The sequence below is a fragment of the Sorex fumeus genome, unplaced genomic scaffold (genome assembly GCF_029834395.1).
Source record: "Sorex fumeus unplaced genomic scaffold, SorFum_2.1 ptg000155l, whole genome shotgun sequence".
Taxonomy (NCBI): Eukaryota; Metazoa; Chordata; class Mammalia; order Eulipotyphla; family Soricidae; genus Sorex; species Sorex fumeus.
The window spans coordinates 1,752,797-1,769,208 of NW_026606212.1; the positions used below are offsets into that span (position 1 = coordinate 1,752,797).

The 16,412-nt window shown below is 47.0% G+C and overlaps 1 protein-coding gene and 1 pseudogene across 1 annotated transcript; both read right to left on the reverse strand.

The window, feature by feature from the left end:
• Window positions 1–1,427: 1,427 nt before the first annotated feature.
• LOC130016482 (GPN-loop GTPase 3-like) lies at window positions 1,428–15,343 on the reverse strand. Its single transcript, XM_056107189.1, has 9 exons — window positions 15,283–15,343; window positions 14,147–14,184; window positions 10,599–10,707; window positions 9,964–10,131; window positions 7,330–7,454; window positions 5,825–5,940; window positions 5,607–5,703; window positions 4,098–4,227; window positions 1,428–1,489 (listed from the first exon to the last, which is right to left on the reverse strand). Exons 1-9 carry the CDS (start codon window positions 15,341–15,343, stop codon window positions 1,428–1,430), a joined length of 906 nt encoding a protein of 301 aa, XP_055963164.1.
• A 420-nt stretch (window positions 15,344–15,763) lies between these two features.
• LOC130016483 (GPN-loop GTPase 3-like) overlaps window positions 15,764–16,412 on the reverse strand; it is a 36,347-nt pseudogene continuing 35,698 nt past the window's right edge.

A 16,412-nucleotide genomic window follows, 5' to 3' on the forward strand; every position in this document is an offset into this window, starting at 1 on the left:
CATCACTCCCTGAGTGTGATGGCGCAGAAGCTGCGTGTGTGGAAGAGTGTGCACACCCGTGTGTGAACGTGTTTATTGGAGAGAGTAAATTTGAGTGTGTACTGGAGATGGTCTGTGTGTGGGTATGTGTATTTGTGTATGTACGTGTGTCTGTGTGTGTGTTGTGAGATCATCTTGAGGGCAGCCTGCTCCTAGCAGGTGAGTCATCAAATCTAGCCCCCAAGGCCAGGTCACTGCTCACTGAGTTGGCACGAGGAGGTGCTCTTTGGCCAAGACTTTTCTAACCTTGATTGTTTCAATCTCATTCCTATGGGAGGCCTGTGTAGATGCAGGTCCACCAGCAGGGAGGAACTCAGAAGGGAGGGGGCAGCAGCGCTTCTGGATCTGAGCCTTTGTGGTTCTCCCTCCGCAGAGCAGCGCACAGGAGAGAGAGATGCTCCCTCCGCAGAGCAGCCCACAGGAGAGAAAGAAGATCTTCTACATATCCTCTGGGTCCAGTTCCTCTGAAGAAAGTCTGGAATCAGCCAGACCCAAGCACAGCCAGACACCATCTAAGCAGAAATTTGAGATTGGCCAAGGAGTGTCAACTCCCCAAAGGGCACCGCCTTCAATGCCATGGCCTCACACATATGGCAGAGAACGAGACTCAGAGCACCAGAAGAAAACGGGTAAGAACCAAGGGGTGTGTGTATATGCACAAGAAAAAGGGGAATGGGAAAAGGCCCACCTAGAGGTGTCCTGGGGGCTGGTGTGGGAAAGGAGAGTCACAGGTCGGAGAGCCCATTCCGGGGAGGCCTCCAGAGGAAACCCCCGTGAGGTGGGCCCATGGTCTCCCCTTCCTGCTGGGCTCCCTGTTGGGGTCAGCTTTGGAGAATCCATGGAAGGAGCCCTCTGGGTGACCTTTTCTCTTATTGATTCTTTAGCTCCAGCTCTGAAAGCATACTTGGCTCCGTGTCCAAGGACAGCGCCAACACTGATCTCTCGAGTACCAGCTGCACAGCCACCCGCTGTGGCAATATTGGACAAGTTCCCAGAGGACCTAGCATGTTTACAACTGAAAGAAGCCCAGGGTCTCACATCAGTGTCTCTGTCTGGAGAACCTCCCACCAATGAGTATCTTGCCTCTGTATATTTTATTATTTTTATTCTTTGTTTTTACTTTATCTTTTATATTTTCATTTAAATAAATTGTGATTGCTACTCTTCACAAGCATCCATTTGCCTTTTTTTTTTTTTCGGTTTTTGGGTCACACCCGGAGAGCACAGGTGTTACTCCTGCCTCTTCACTCAGGAATTACTCCTGGCGGCGCTTGGTGGCCCATATGGGATGTTGGGATTCGAAACCAGGTCTGCCGCGTGCAAGGGAAATGCCCTACCTACTGTGCTATCACTCCAGCCCCGCATCCAGTTGCATCATAACATACACTTCATTTGTTCTGGCATTCTTGAAAATATTCATCCAACATAGAAGACAACTCATCTTCATAAAACACAAATTAGAAAATTCATTGATTTCTCCGCAGACCCAGTATGTATTGACCTACTGTTCAGGCAATGCTCTATAATACCCAGTAGTAGTGCTAATAGATATTCACTAACAAAATTGGGGCGAACGAGACAGCACAGGGGGTGGGGCACTTACCTTTCCTGAACCGGGGGCCCAAAGCACCATCAGGTTCTGGAGCACGAAAGCCACGTAATCTGCAACCAGGGTTTTGGTTCACTGTATCACTGTCCTCCCATTGTTCTTCAATTTGCTCGAGCGGGTCCAGTAACGTCTCCATTGCAGACTTTGTTGTTACTGTGTTTGGCATATCAAATACATCATGGGTAGCTTGCCAGGCGCTGCCATGCGGGCGAGATACTCTCAGTAGCTTGCCGGGCTCTCTGAGGGGGTGGAGGAATCGAACTCGGGTTGGCCACGTTGGCTGTGTGCAAGGCAAACGCCCTACCGCTGTGCTATATATATATAAACACACAAGGCTCAACCTTTTACAACATGTTAGTGATCTCTTACAGAAGGGCTTAATGGCCCCTGGGTAGAATACACACACTTTCCTCTAAGGATACTTTTTTATAGGATTTTCAGCGATATTTTGGGGTGGGGGGGTCATACCTGTCGATGCACAGGAATTTCTCCTCGCTCTGCACTCAGGAATTATCCCTGGCTAATGGTGCTCAGGGGACCATATGGGATGCTTGGAATCGAACCCAGTTTCACCGCTTGCAAGGCAAACGTCCCACCCACTGTGCTATCACTCCAGCGCCCTGGCAGTTTTTCATATCAAACAATACAAGAAAATAGATTATTTCAGTTCTGTTTTGGGACAGGGATTGGGGCTCGGGATAGAACTACCCGAAATATGGTGGTGAGAAGGTGTAATGGTGGTGGGATTGGAGTCTGAGTATTGAATGTAATCAACTATTGTAAAACACTTTATAAAATAAAAAAATTGGGGAGTTGGAGCGATATGACAGTAGGCGGGACGTTTACCTTGCAAGTGTCTGGCGAGGTTTGATTCTCAGCATCCCCTATAGTCCACTGAGCACCACCAGGAGGAATTCCTGAATGCAGAGTCAGGAAGAAACCCTGTGCATCACCGGGTGTGACCCAATAGCAAATAATAATAATAATAATAATAATAATAATTTTAAAAAATGAGGGTGGTAGGGAATAAGTTATTGCGAAATAAACACTCTCTGCTCGTCCCCCAGAGCGCCACCGCCCGGCTCCCCATCAACTCCCATTTTCTTTTCTTTTCTTAAATTTAATTTCAGTTTTAAAATTTTTAATCTTATTTTTAGAAATGTAGATGCTTTATTGCCGTATATATTTTTATAATCATAAGACATTACCATCTTGATGTGAAATGAGTTGTTCTAATGTGCATTTAATTAGGTGCTAATAACTATTGTACAGCATGGTAATTAGACTAACGTGGCATTTCATACTGTCATCACCTTTTACACCTATAGATTATTTTCACAATCATATCACAGCTTTCTCATCTATGCAAGCCATTTGTGTGGAAAATTTTTCCAAATTATATACATATATATTCAATTATAATCATCAATCATTAAAGCACTCAAGTTTTCAGATACACAGACAATCATACGTGCTATAGACTAGAAACCTTCACATTTGGGATGTTATTGATGCCAAACACTTCATGCTACATTTGATTTTTTAAAATTTTTAATAATTTTACATTTTTTAATTTTTAATTAAATTTAATTTTTAATTAAAATTACATTTTTTAATTTTTCCATTTTTACTTTGTTTTTTAAAATATTTCACTTTTTAATGAATTTAATAAATTAAATTTAAAATCAAATTAAAATTTAATTTTAATTTTTAATTAAATTTTAATTTTTAATTAAAAATCACATTTTTAAATTTTTCCATTTTTACTTTTTTTTAAAAATTTTTTACTTTTTAATGAATCACCGATAATCACTTGATTATCACTTGATTATCACACCAAGCTCCCGGGAGAGAACAAGGCAGAGACTCCTACCCCGTGCATGACTGTCCTCACCAGGACCAACAGCAGAAGACCTCCGGCACCAGGCCAAAGTCATGCTGAGACCACTCTCCACACGCATGAATGAGCTTCACGCATAAAGGAACTGGCAGAGTAACCCAGGTGTGGGGCACCCGGGGCTGAGATCTCCAAGCCTACAAGGTTTGGGACTGGACCTTCCAGTAGCTAGACAGTTACACCCACCAACTGCCGTGTAACCCCAACAACTGCCAGGATACAGAGATTATCACACCAAGCTCCCAGGACCTGTTTATTTATGTTTATTTATTTATATTTTGGTTACTCTTTTTTTGTTTTGGTTTTGAGTTCTTGAGCCACACCCAGAGATCAGCCAGAAGGGGCCAGGCTCTTGCTGTACCCAAGACCTTAACTTAAGGAGCTGCTTAGATCAAACAGGAGGGCAGAGGTGTTCAGGGCAATCCTGGCTCTGTGCTCAGGGACCAGACATGAAACAGGGAACTGACCCAGCGTCAGCCTAGGGGAGGCAGAGAATGGTCTTTCCCTCTGCGCCGGTCTCTGGCCCTGGCCAATCTAAATCGTCAGAAATTACCTTGGGTTCTTTGAATTCCAAGTCTTCTCCGTACTTAATGGCAAAATCAATATGCTGTAATACAATGTTCATGCTTTCTTCATCTGAGTGATCGTAAGGCAAAAATCGGACCATACTGGAGTCATCAATCTACAAATTAGAGATTTCAGAAAGGTCATTCAACTGACGCTTGAGTGTGAACATTGGTAGTCTAGTTAATACCATCTATGCCTGTGCATTGAGGAGCAGACAGAACAACAGCAAATCAGCATTAATTTTTTTATGACCTCTGACCTATTGGAACACTAGTAACTTTACAATATTACTTAAATAAAGACTTTTTTAAAATTTTTGGGTCATTCTCGGTGATGCACGAGGGTTACTCCTGGTTCATCCACTCAGGAATAACTCCTGTTGGTGCTCAGGGGACCTATGGGATGCTAGGAATCAAACCCGGCTCGGACCCATGCAACGCAAACGCCCTACCTGCTGTGCTATCGCTCCAGACCCAACCAGAGACTGAGACTTCTTTTATAGTAATTTATCTGCATTCAACCACCACTGAAAATTTTAGAAGGGTACAGGCAATTCTGATGTGCCAAGTGGCCAGGGAAAAAAGACATTGCAGAATTTCTCTGCTGTGGGACGGGAGAGCTAGTACACTGAGGTGGGCGCTTGCCTTGCACGTAGGCAAGGGATACACCCGGGTTCGATCCCCTGCATCCCATATGCTCCCGGAGCCCACCAGGAATGATTTAGGGAGGCAGAGCCAAGAATAAACTCTGACCACTGCTCAGTGTGGCCTCCTGCCCTCTCTGCTAGAACAAATGACAACTTTTTTCAGAGGTGAGGGGAGGCCACATCCAGACAACGCTGGTGCCGACCATATGGTGCCAGAGATGAACCCTGGGCCCCTTGTGTGCAAAGCCTGTGGTGCTGCCCACTGAGCTCTCTCCCTACTTCTATACTAACTTCGAAGCAGACAGCCCACTGCTCCCAACATGCTGCTTCCCTAGAAAGAAATGTGCTGGTCTGTGCCGTCCACATGGTGGTCACTGCCAGGGGGTGTGGAAGCATGTGACAAGACCATTAAGAAAAATATGGGTCTAGGGGGTTGTGGGGGGAGGTGATGAAGAGCTACGACAGGAGTTACAACTGGCCTGCACCCCACACACCTCAGTTTAAACACCCAGCACCACATATGGTCCACCAGGCACAGGGGAGAAACAGCCCCTGAGCACCACCGGGTGTGGCCCTCAAACCTTAAAAACAACCCACAACAACCCCAAACACTTGCAAAACTCATCAGCCCAGGGATTAGCACAGGGCTTGATTCTTGGCACCAGATGGCATCCTGAGCATTGCTGCGTAGAGCCAGGAAGCATCCAGTACTACTGGTACGGCCCTCTGGGCCCCAGCGCTGACCACTACTAGTCTGGTTGGCCAATAATCAGAGCGGTCCCTAGGCCCCCCAGCACAGGAGGCAAACGACCCCCACCACCAAAAATTGTAAAAATACAAAGTCTTACCAGCCCACATATGGCGTTAGTCAATTTATTGAATTTTTTGCTTCTGAAGTTGCTTGTAGAATCATCTAATAAAGAATACATGTCTGGATCTAGAAACCTTTAAAAATGAGAGACTGGTGAATGAAAGAATCCTAAACACTTTATTTGTAGACTGACAATCGCAGTGAAACGAAAAAGGTTCAGCACTGCAAATGAGACCTTAATTATAGTGAACTTACTTCTCAATTTCCTTTTTAGCTCTTTTACTCAGCAGGTCCATTTTTGTCATGATGTTAACTTGCGGGATTTCTAGAGATACCATAGCATTCAAGGCTGCCAAGATGCCAGAAACAAACTGAAAGAGGAAGCAGGAAAGGGACAATGAATCAGTTGTCACCAACAGTGTCCAAACAAAAGGTTTCTGATCCCCACTGGAACAAAACCCAACTAAATCGGAGAAACGCTAAGATTGGGGCCCAAGCAAGAGTCTAGGCTTTAAGGCGCTTGCCTTGCGCCTGTTCAGCCCAGGTTCTAGCCCAGCACTCCACAGGGTTCCCAGAGCACTGCCTAAGTGATTCCTCAGCACAGCGCCAGTAGTGAGCCCTGAGCACTGCCAGGCTGGACCTAACAGAAGACTGCTGGGCCAATAGCTGACCTTAGGATTCTAAAGGTGAGGTGGGAAGGAGAAACGCGATCTACAGTGACCACACTTCTCCACTCAACAATATTTTAAAGTGTTCAGGAGGCAGCTGGGGTTGAGTTCAGCACTGAGGAAACATGTAGTGACAGGGATTAAAAGCAGGTGGGCCACACCAAGGCGAGCACCTTAAGCCCTTTACTATTTTTTTGGGGGGGGGAGAGTGGTAATACCTGGCAATGCACAGGGGTTACTCCTGGCTCTGCATTCAGGAATTACTCCTAGTGGTGCTGAGGCATGCTAGGAATCGTACCTAGATTGGCTGTGTGCAAGGCCCTACCCGCTGTACTATCTCTCCAGCCCCCATTTTTAAAATGTAGTTATTTATTTATTTTTGGGAAGCCCTGTACTATTTCTGACCCTTTAACGTTATCTTCTCTCATGCTCCCCCTCCACCTCCCCTGATGGGTATTTCCTTTTGCGTTTCTGGGTCACACAATCCCCTGATATTACTAAGAGGTCACTTCGGCTTCTGCACTAAGGAGTTACTCCTGACCAGCTTTGGGAACCATATGGGTGCTGGAGATGGAACCAAACGCCCTCCCTTTCAGTTTTGGGGAATACCCAGTAGTACTCCGAGCTTTGTGGTCAAGGATCACTCCTGGAGCGGCTATGGGGGCCCAGTGACAGTACGGCAGGAATGACACCCAGGCGGGCCACATGCAAGGCAAGAGCTCTACCCACTGTACTATCTCTCAGGCATCCAGCTTTTTATTTTTCTCGTTTTGGAGCCACACACAGTGGTGCTTGGGACTTACTTCTGACACTGCCCTAGGACAACTCCTGAAGGTGACTGCTGAGAGTTGGGGACCACTAGAACTACACTGAGCAGTGCACAGGGGGCAAACTCAGGGCCTCGAAACACACCAGCTCTGTGCTCTGCCACTGGAGCCATCTTCTTGGCATATTAATTTAACAACAATAAGTTCTAAGTCACTCCTGGGTATAGTTCATGGACTGGTAACAATTAAACGATTATGACTAAAGGTTTTTGTACTCTGCTTGTGCCGGAGACTGAAAAATCAAGGACAGGTATAGTTAAAAAACCTTGAACGACTCCGCCATGAATTGAGAATCAAGGAGAAACACTCCACAGACTCGGAACACCCACTGTTCCAGCTGCTGAACCAGCTGTTTCATCACGGGCAGGTGTATGTGCAACTCAATCTGACCTACAAGAACACAAGCTTATTATAAACATGAGATACATTCAACCCTCAATTATGGGGAAAAAAAACTTTTCCTAGAAACTGTTTTAGGGGGCTTGAGAGATCGCATAGAGGGTGGGAACTTGCCTTGCACACAGCCAACCTGGGTTCGATCCCATAGGGTCCCTTGAGCATAGCCAGGAGTAATTCCTGAGCACAGGAGCTAGGAGTAACCCCTGGGCATCATCAGATATGGCACCCGAGGTCCCCCCCGCCCATTTTTTAAAAGGAAGTCAATCCCTACAAGTAATATATCCAATTTTTCTTGTTTTAAGCCGCACGTGGGGATGCTTGAGGGTCTCTCTGAAACTTCTGGGAGGGCTCGAAGCTACTCAGAGTCCTACATGCAAAGCCTACTACATGCAAGGCCCACTACATGTAAAGTATGTCCCCAGCACACTATATCTCTAGGCCCTACACTATATTCAATTTTTGTTTTTTTTTGGGGGGGGGACAACCTGATAGTGCTCAGGGCTTATTCCTGATTCTGTGCTCAGGGATGACTGTTGACAGGCCCCAGTAACCATATAGGGTAGCAGGGATCACCTTAGCTGTGTTCAAGGCAAGTGCCCTACCCTCTGTAGTATCTCTCTTGCTCCCCCAATAATTTTTTTTTCATTTTGGGTCACACCTGGCGATGCGCAGGGGTTACTTCTGGCACTGAATTCAGGAATTACTCCAGGCAGTGCTCGGGGGACCATACGGGATGCAGGGGTTCGGGATCAGCCGCATGCAAGGCAAACGCCCAACCCATTGTTCTATCACACCCGCTCCCCTGGCCCCCCCAAGAATTTTTTAAGCAACTCTGGGTGCACAGGTATGTAAAAGGGGCATACAAAGAAAATATACTGTCATCATCATCATCACTGTTCTCCTGTTCATCGATTTGTTCGAGCAGGCCCAGTAACATCTCCATTGTGACAATTGGTCCTGTATTTGGCATATCGAATATGTCACGAGGAGCTTGCCAGGCTCTGTTGTGCAGGTGATCCTCTTCGGTAGCTTGCTGGGCTCTCTAGGAGGGGCAGAGGAATCGAACCCGAGTCGGCCATGTTGGCTGGTTGCACTACAATTATTAAAAATGAGTTTAAAACGCGCTGGAGTGATAGCTCAGCGGTAGTGCATTTTCCATGCACGCAGCCGGCCCGGCCAAACCGGGTTCAACTCCTCTGCCCCTCTCGGAGAGCCCGGCAAGCTACCGAGAAGATCTTGACCACATGGCAAAGCCTGTCAAGCTACCTGTGACGTATTCGATATGACAAACACAGTAACAACAAGTCTCACGATGGAGAAGTTACTGGGCCTGCACAAGCAAATCAATGAACAGCGGGAGGACAGCCACAGGGATTTCATTTATTTATTTATTTACTATTATTATTATTATTATTATTATTTTGCTTGTTGGGTCACACCCGGAGATGCTCAGGGGTTACTCCTGCATCTGCACTCAGGAACCACTCCTGGCGGTGCTCAGGGGACAATATTCGACGCCAGGATTCGAACCTGGGTCGGGCACGTGCAAGGCAAACGCCCCACCCGCTGTGCTATCGCATCGCTCCAGCCCCGACAATGACAGATTTTAAAACAAATTTTTATTCTCTTATTTTGAGGGGAGGAGGTTTGGGCCACACCCACTGGTATTCTGGGAGGATTCCTGACTCTGTACTAAGAATAACTCCTGGCAGTGCTTGGGGGATCCTATGTGGTACCAGGGATCCAAACTTGGGGTGGCAGAAAGTAAGGCAAGGGCTTTAGCTGCTGTACTATGGTCCTAAAAAAAAAAAAAAAAAAAAAAAAAAAAAAAAAAAAAAACACCTTGGTTTTGGCCCATACCCACTAGTACTCATGGAACCATATATGGTGCCAAGGACTGAACCTGTGTCTGCCGCAGCATCCTACCCATCCTTCTGTCTCTCTAGCTCTAAAGCAAACCTTTCAAGAGCTGCAGTGATAGCACAGCAGGTAGGGCATCTGCCTTGCACGCAGCCGACCGGGGTTCGATTCTGAGCATCCCATATGGTCCCCTGAGCACTGCCAGGAGTGATTCCTGAGTGCAAAGCCAGGAGTAACTCCTGAGCATCGCCAGGTGAGACCCGTAAAGCAAAATAATAATAATAATAATAATAATAATAATAATAATAAAGCTGCATGACCTGGGGCCCAAGAAACAACAGGCTGAGCATATGCTCTGCATACAGAAAGCCTGGCTCAGTTCCCAGCATGCTTTGGTCCCCCAAGCAGGACTGGGAGCAACCTCCTGATAATGGAGTTAGGAACAGCTCCAGCCCCCAGCACCTCTAGATGTGGCCCCCAAACAGAAGAAAACAAAAAGACATTCCACAGTCCCTCATGGGATGACTGTCCACTGTCCAAGAATCTGGGATAAAAGTAAATGAGATGCTAATTTCACTTTCTCCCACCAAGGACAGAACTGCACAACCCAGGGAAGGTGACAATCTAATTACTGAGCTACCTGGACAGTCAAAAAGGATGTAGTCATCCTCGACATGGCCAAGGCAGTTCTCCAGCCACTCAAAGTTATTGGCAAAGTTCTCCATGCAAAAAACCAGTCCTCCATTGGGACCGAAGCGCAGGGAGCCTTCCTCCATCACATCATCCACATTGATCAGTTCCCGGATGTCTGCATAGAATAAACAGGAAATAAGTGCCCATTCCAAAATATTTACATTCACTAGTAATTATTACAACTGTGACTGTATCCAAAAAAATTGAACAGGGGCTAGAAAGAAAAAACAAGAAACAAAAACAAAAAGACACCAAACAGGGGCCTGAGGAATAGAACCGCGGGTACTGCCCTTGTCTTGCCTGTGGACAACCCAGGTTCAATCCATGGCACCTTAAATAGTTGCTCAGCCTGACCAGGAGTGATTCCTGAGCACAGGTCCAGAAGTACTGAACATAGGTGAGTGTGGCCCAAACCCCACCCCACCCATCAATAAAAGAAAAAAAAAATAAAACAAATAAATTGCAGTAGTCAAGGGATCAGTCTGAACGAAGTTTTCAGCTTCTGTGCCTCCCCAGAAGCAGGGGGCAGCACTCACTCCCTCAGGGTCCCCAAGGAGAGGGAAGGCTGCGCCCTGGACTCACCAGCCATCACATCATAGTTGAAATGCTCCGCCGCGGGGTCTAAGTTCACCACCTGGACAGAACGGCCGAGGGCTTCACAGAGCTGGACCATGGTGGCACAGTAGGTGCTCTGTGGACCGGGAGGCAGGAGGGGACAGAGCTTCAGGCAGACCCAACACCACCAGACAAACCCCCACAGCCCCTGGTCAGTGTCTGCTGAGGCCCAAACTAAGCCTTAATCCCCGGGACTGGGCATCAGGGAACACCATGCAGTGCAGATCCAGCCCTACCTTGGCCACACTGACCTCGGGCCAGCGGCCTCTTCCCGGCCAGTGTCCTTATCCCTGGGAGATGGTCTCCTCACTGCTATCAGGTGCGCTAAGTATGACTGAAAGGGAAGATTTCTCCCCCGCCCTTGATTTTGGGGACACAGCCAGCGGTATTTAGAGGGGTCTACATCGTTTGGAGATCAAAGCCAGATTGGGTGTGTGCAAGGCCCTGCATGCTCAACCTTTCTGGATTCAATTTCTCTTTGCAAATGAGAATAGGGTCTGGAGCGAAGCACAGCGGCCAGGGAGTTTGCCTTGCACTCAGCTGACCCGGGTTCGATTCCCAGCATCCCCAGCATCCCATATGGTCCCCAAGCACCGCCAGGAGTGATTCCTTAGTGCAAAGCCAGGAGTATCCCCTGTGTAGTGCCAGGTATGATCCAAAAACAAAGGCTGTGGAACTAAAGGGACCCTGGTGTGGGGACACGGAGAGTCCAGAGAGCAGGACACTCCCCTCGCACAAGGCTGTCTCTCTTTCAATCCCTGGACCATCCTGGAAGCCTGCCAGGAGTGATCCCTGAGCACAGAGCCAGGAGTCAGCCCTGAGCACCACTGGATGTGATCCCAAAAGCAAAAAAATTCGGGAGCTCATACTCCAAAAATACTGTACCCGGTTTGACAGGATTCAAAGTAGCAGGCAACCAATCTTAGAGGGAAATATATATATATTTTTTACATACACACACATATATACTTTATATATGTATAGAAAGAAAGAAAGAAAAGGCCCTCCCGTTGATCGTCGATTTGCTCGAGCAGGCCCAGTAACGTCTCCATTGGAGACTTTGTTGTTACTGTGTCTGGCATATCGAATACTCTCGGTAGCTTGCCGGGCACTCCGAGAGGGGCTGCGGAATCGAACTCGGGTCGACCATGTTGGCCGCTTGTAAGGCGAACGCCCTACCCGCTGTGCTATCGCTCCAGCCCCATATATATATATATATATATATATATATATGTATATATATATATACACAAGGGTCAACCTTTTACAACATGTTAGTGATCACTTATAGAAGGGCTCAATGGCCCCTGGGTAGAATACACACTCTTTCCTCTAAGGATACTTTTTTTATAGGATTTTCAGAGTTTTTTTTTGTTGTTGTTTGTTTTTGGGTAACACCTGCCGATGCACAGGAATTTCCCCTGGCTCTGCACTCAGGAATTATCCCTGGCTAATGGTGCTCAGGGGACCATATAGGATGCTTGGAATCGAACCCAGTTTCGCCGCGTGCAAGGCAAACGTCCTACCCACTGTGCTATCACTCCAGCGCCCTGGCAGTTTTTCATATCAAACAATACAAGAGAATAGATTCTTTGAGTTCTGCTTTGGGACAGGGATTAAGGTTCGGGATGGAACTATCCAAAATATGGTGGTGAGAAGGTGTACTGGTGGTGGGATTGGAGTCTGAATATTGAATGTAATCAAATATTGTAAAAAACTTTATAAAATAAAAAAATTTGGGGGTTAGAGCGATATGACAGCTGGCAGGGCATTTGCCTTGCAAGTGGCCGGCAAGGTTCGATTCACAGCATCCCCAATGGTCCTTTAAACACCACCAGGAGTAATTCCTGAGTGCAGAGCCAGGAGGAACCCCTGGGCATCACCGGGTGTGACCCAAAAAGCAAAAAGAAATAATAATAATACTAATAACAATTTTAAAAAATGAGGGTGGTAACGAATAAGTTATTGCGCAATAAACACTCTCTGCTCTTCCCCCAGAGCCCTGGCCGCCCAGCCCCCACAAACTCCCATTTTCCTTTCTTTTCTTAAATTTAATTTCATTTTTAAAATATATAATTTCTTTAATTTTTCCATTTAAATTTTTTTTTAATTTTTTACTATCTTTTTTTTTTATTAGTGAAACACCATGAGGTACAGTTGTAGATTTACAATTTTTTGTGCTTGGGTTTCGATTATACAATGATCAGATACCCATCCCTTCACCAGTGCCCATTTTCCACCACCATGGATAATAACCCCCCCACCCCCATGCCCCCATCCCCCCCGCCTCTGTGGCAGGGCAATCCCCTGTGTTCTCTCTCTCCTTTTGGGTGTTGTGGTCTGCAAAAGAGGCATTGAGCGGCAAACATGTTCAGTCCATAGTCTACTTTCGACATGCATCTCCCCTCCTGGGAGGATCCTCCAAACACCCTTTATTTGGTGCTCCCTTCTCTATCTGAACTGCCGTTTCCTCTAGAATACCTGGCTGGCCTCTATGCTCCTGGTGCTGATCTCAGCTATTCTTGGGTATTAATCTCATATTTTGTTACTTTATATCCCCCAGATGAATGCAATCTTTCTATGTCTATCCCTTCCTTTCTGACTCATTTCGCTTAGCATGACACTTTCCATATTGTACCACTTGTTTGTAAATTTCATGACTTCATCTTTTCTAACAGCTACATAGTACTCCATTGTGTAGATGTACCAAAGTTTCTTTAACCAGTCATCTGTTCTTGGGCATTCAGGTTTCTTCCAGTTTCTGGCTATTGTAAAGAGTGCTGCAATGAACAAACAAGTGCGGATGTCACTTCGACTATACATTTTTGCCTCTCTGGGATATATTCCCAGGAGTGGTATTGCTGGGTCAAAGTGATCAAAGTAGAGAGAGAGAGTAATGTGATCAAAGTAGAGAGAAAGAGTAATGTGTAAATCATCTGCCCCACAGGTATAGGGAGGGTGTGGGATGGGGGTATATTGGGGATTTTGGTAGTGGACAATGGGCACTAGTGAAGGTACCGGTGTTTCATTGCATGACTGAGACTTAGACCCGACATAGAACCAAAACTTTGTAACTGCTCTCACGGTGATTCAATAAAGACAATGATAAAAAATGAAAAAAAGAGTGTAAGGAGGAGTTCATGCCCAATTCAATCAGCTAATCAGTGGCCGAATAAATAGCAGTCCACTCACATTTTAAAAAAAAAAGGAAAATAACATTTTAGCAGCACATTCTTTCAAGTGGCTGCTCCCTGCTCTCCCCAGGGCCTTGAGTTCACCACATGAACAGAACTTGTGGGAACAGGGAGAGCAGCAGCAGCCCAGAAGGGCTGCACAGAGAGCAAGCCCTGCTGCAGGGCCACAGCTGACCTGTCCTCGCTGTGATGCGCTCGATGACATCACCGACCTCTCTTTGTGATGCAACCAGACATTCTGCAGCCTCCCCACCCGCCCCCATACTCATTACTTGGTTCACTGCGGAAACGCACAGACAGCAAACATGTTTTGCTGTTTACCAAGAAATCGTGGTTGTAAAACCCCCAAGTGTAGGACACTGAAAAGATTCAGAAACTGGGTGAGGACTCACTGGAGAACTCCCCGGAATTCTTCACGAAGACAGCCGCTAGTTCAGGTCAGCAGGAACTGGCCCGGGCAGCCCCAGCACTGATGCCCGTGATCAGTCTCCATCACTACCTGAGTGTGATGGCGCAGAAGTTATGTGTGTGTGGAAGAGTGTGCACACCCTGGTGTGAACGTGTTTATCGGAGGGCGTAAATTTGAGTGTGTACTAGAGATGGTGTGTGTGTGAGAGTATGTGTATTTGTGTATGTACGTGTGTCTGCGTGTGTGTTGTGAGATCATCTTGAGGGCAGCCTCTCCTACCAGGTGAGTCATCAAATCTAGCCCCCAAGGCCAGGTCACTGCTCACTGAGTTGGCACTAGGAGGTGCTCTTGGGCCAAGACTTTTCTAAACTTGATTGTTTCAATCTCATTCCTATGGGAGGCCTGTGTAGATGCAGGTCCACCAGCAGGGAGGAACTCAGAAGGGAGGGGGAAGCAGGGCTTCTGGAGCTGAGCCTTTGTGGTTCTCCCTCAGCAGAGCAGCCCACAGGAGAGAGAGACGCTCCCTCAGCAGAGCAGCCCACAGGAGAGAGAGACGCTCCCTCCGCAGAGCAGCCCACAGGAGAGAAAGAAGATCTTCTACATATCCTCTGGGTCCAGTTCCTCTGAAGAAAGTCTGGAATCAGCCAACACCAAGCACAGCCAGACACCATCTAAGCAGAAAGTTGAGATTGGCCAAGGATTTTCAACTCCCCAAAGGGCACCGCCTTCAGTGCCATGGCCTGACACATATGGCAGAGAACGAGACTCAGAGCACCAGAAGAAAACGGGTAAGAACCAAGGGGTGTGTGTATATGCACAAGTAAAAGGGGAATGGGAAAAGGCCAACCTAGAGGTGTCCTGGGGGCTGGTCACAGGCCAGAGAGCCCATTCCGGGGAGGACTCCACAGGAAACTCCCATGAGGTGGGCCCATGGTCTCCCCTTCCTGCTGGGCTCCCTGTTGGGGTCAGCTTTGGAGAATCCATGGAAGGAGCCATCTGGGTGACCTTTTCTCTTATTGATTCTTTAGCTCCTGCTCTGAAAGCATACTTGGCTCCGTGTCGACGGACAGCGCCGTCACTGATCTCTCGATTACCAGCTGCAAGGCCATCCGCTGTGGCAATATTGGACCAGTTCCCAGAGGACCTAGCATGTCTACAACTGGAAGAAGCCCAGGGTCTCACATCAGTGTTTCTGTCTGGATACCCTCCCACCAATGAGTATCTTGCTTCATTATATTTTATAATTTTTATTCTTTGTTTTTACTTTATCTCTTCTATTTTCATTTAAATAAATTGTGATTGCTACTCTTCACAAGCATCCATTTGCCTTTTTTTTTCCAGTTTTTGGGTCACAAACGGGGAGCACAGGTGATACTCCTGCCTCTTCACTCAGGAATTACTCCTGGTGGCGCTTGGTGGCCCATATGGGATGTTGGGAATTGAACCCAGGTCTGCCACGTGCAAGGTAAGTGCCCTACCCACTGTGCTATCACTCCAGCCCCGCATCCAGTTGCATCGTAACATACTCTTCATTTGTTCTGGCATTCTTGAAAATATTCATCCAACATAGAAGACGATTCATCTTCATGTTCCTGATATAAATAAAACACAAAATAGAAAATACATTGATTTCTTCGCAGACCCAGTATGTATTGACCTACTGTTCAGGCAATGCTCTATAATACCCAGTGGTAGTGGTAATAGATATTCATTAACCAAATTGGGGCGAAGGAGACAGCACAAGGGGTGGGGCACTACCCTGAACAGGGGGCCCAAATCACCATCAGGTTCTGGAGCACAAAAGCCACCTAATCCACAACCAGGGTTTTGGTTACTCTTTGTTTTTCTGGGTTTTTTTTTTTTTTGGCTTTGAGTTCTTGAGCCACACCCAGAGATCAGCCAGAACGGGCCAGGTTCTTGCTGCCCCCGAGACTTTAACTTAAGGAGCTGCTTAGACCAAGAAGGAGGGCAGAGGTGTTCAGGGCAATCCTGGCTCTGTGCTCGGGGACCAGACATGAAACGGGGAACTGACCCAGCGTCAGCCTAGGGGAGGCAGAGAATGGTCTTTCCCTCTGCACCGTTTCTGGCCCTGGCAAATCTAAACGGTAAAAGGTAAAGGCCCTCCCGTTGATCGTCGATTTGCTCGAGCGGGCCCAGTAACGTCTCCATTGGAGACTT

Bases quoted from the DNA above. Each gene is read 5' to 3' on its own strand.
- LOC130016482 (XM_056107189.1), bottom strand. From the start codon at position 15,343: ATGGCCTTGCAGCTGGTAATCGAGAGATCAGTGACGGCGCTGTCCGTC. The intron at 7,455-9,963 runs GTAGCTCAGTAA...GTGTTCTTGTAG, and splicing joins CATCCTTTTTGACTGTCCAG to GTCAGATTGAGTTGCACATA. The intron at 5,941-7,329 runs GTTTTTTAACTA...TTCCTCTTTCAG, and splicing joins TCATGGCGGAGTCGTTCAAG to TTTGTTTCTGGCATCTTGGC.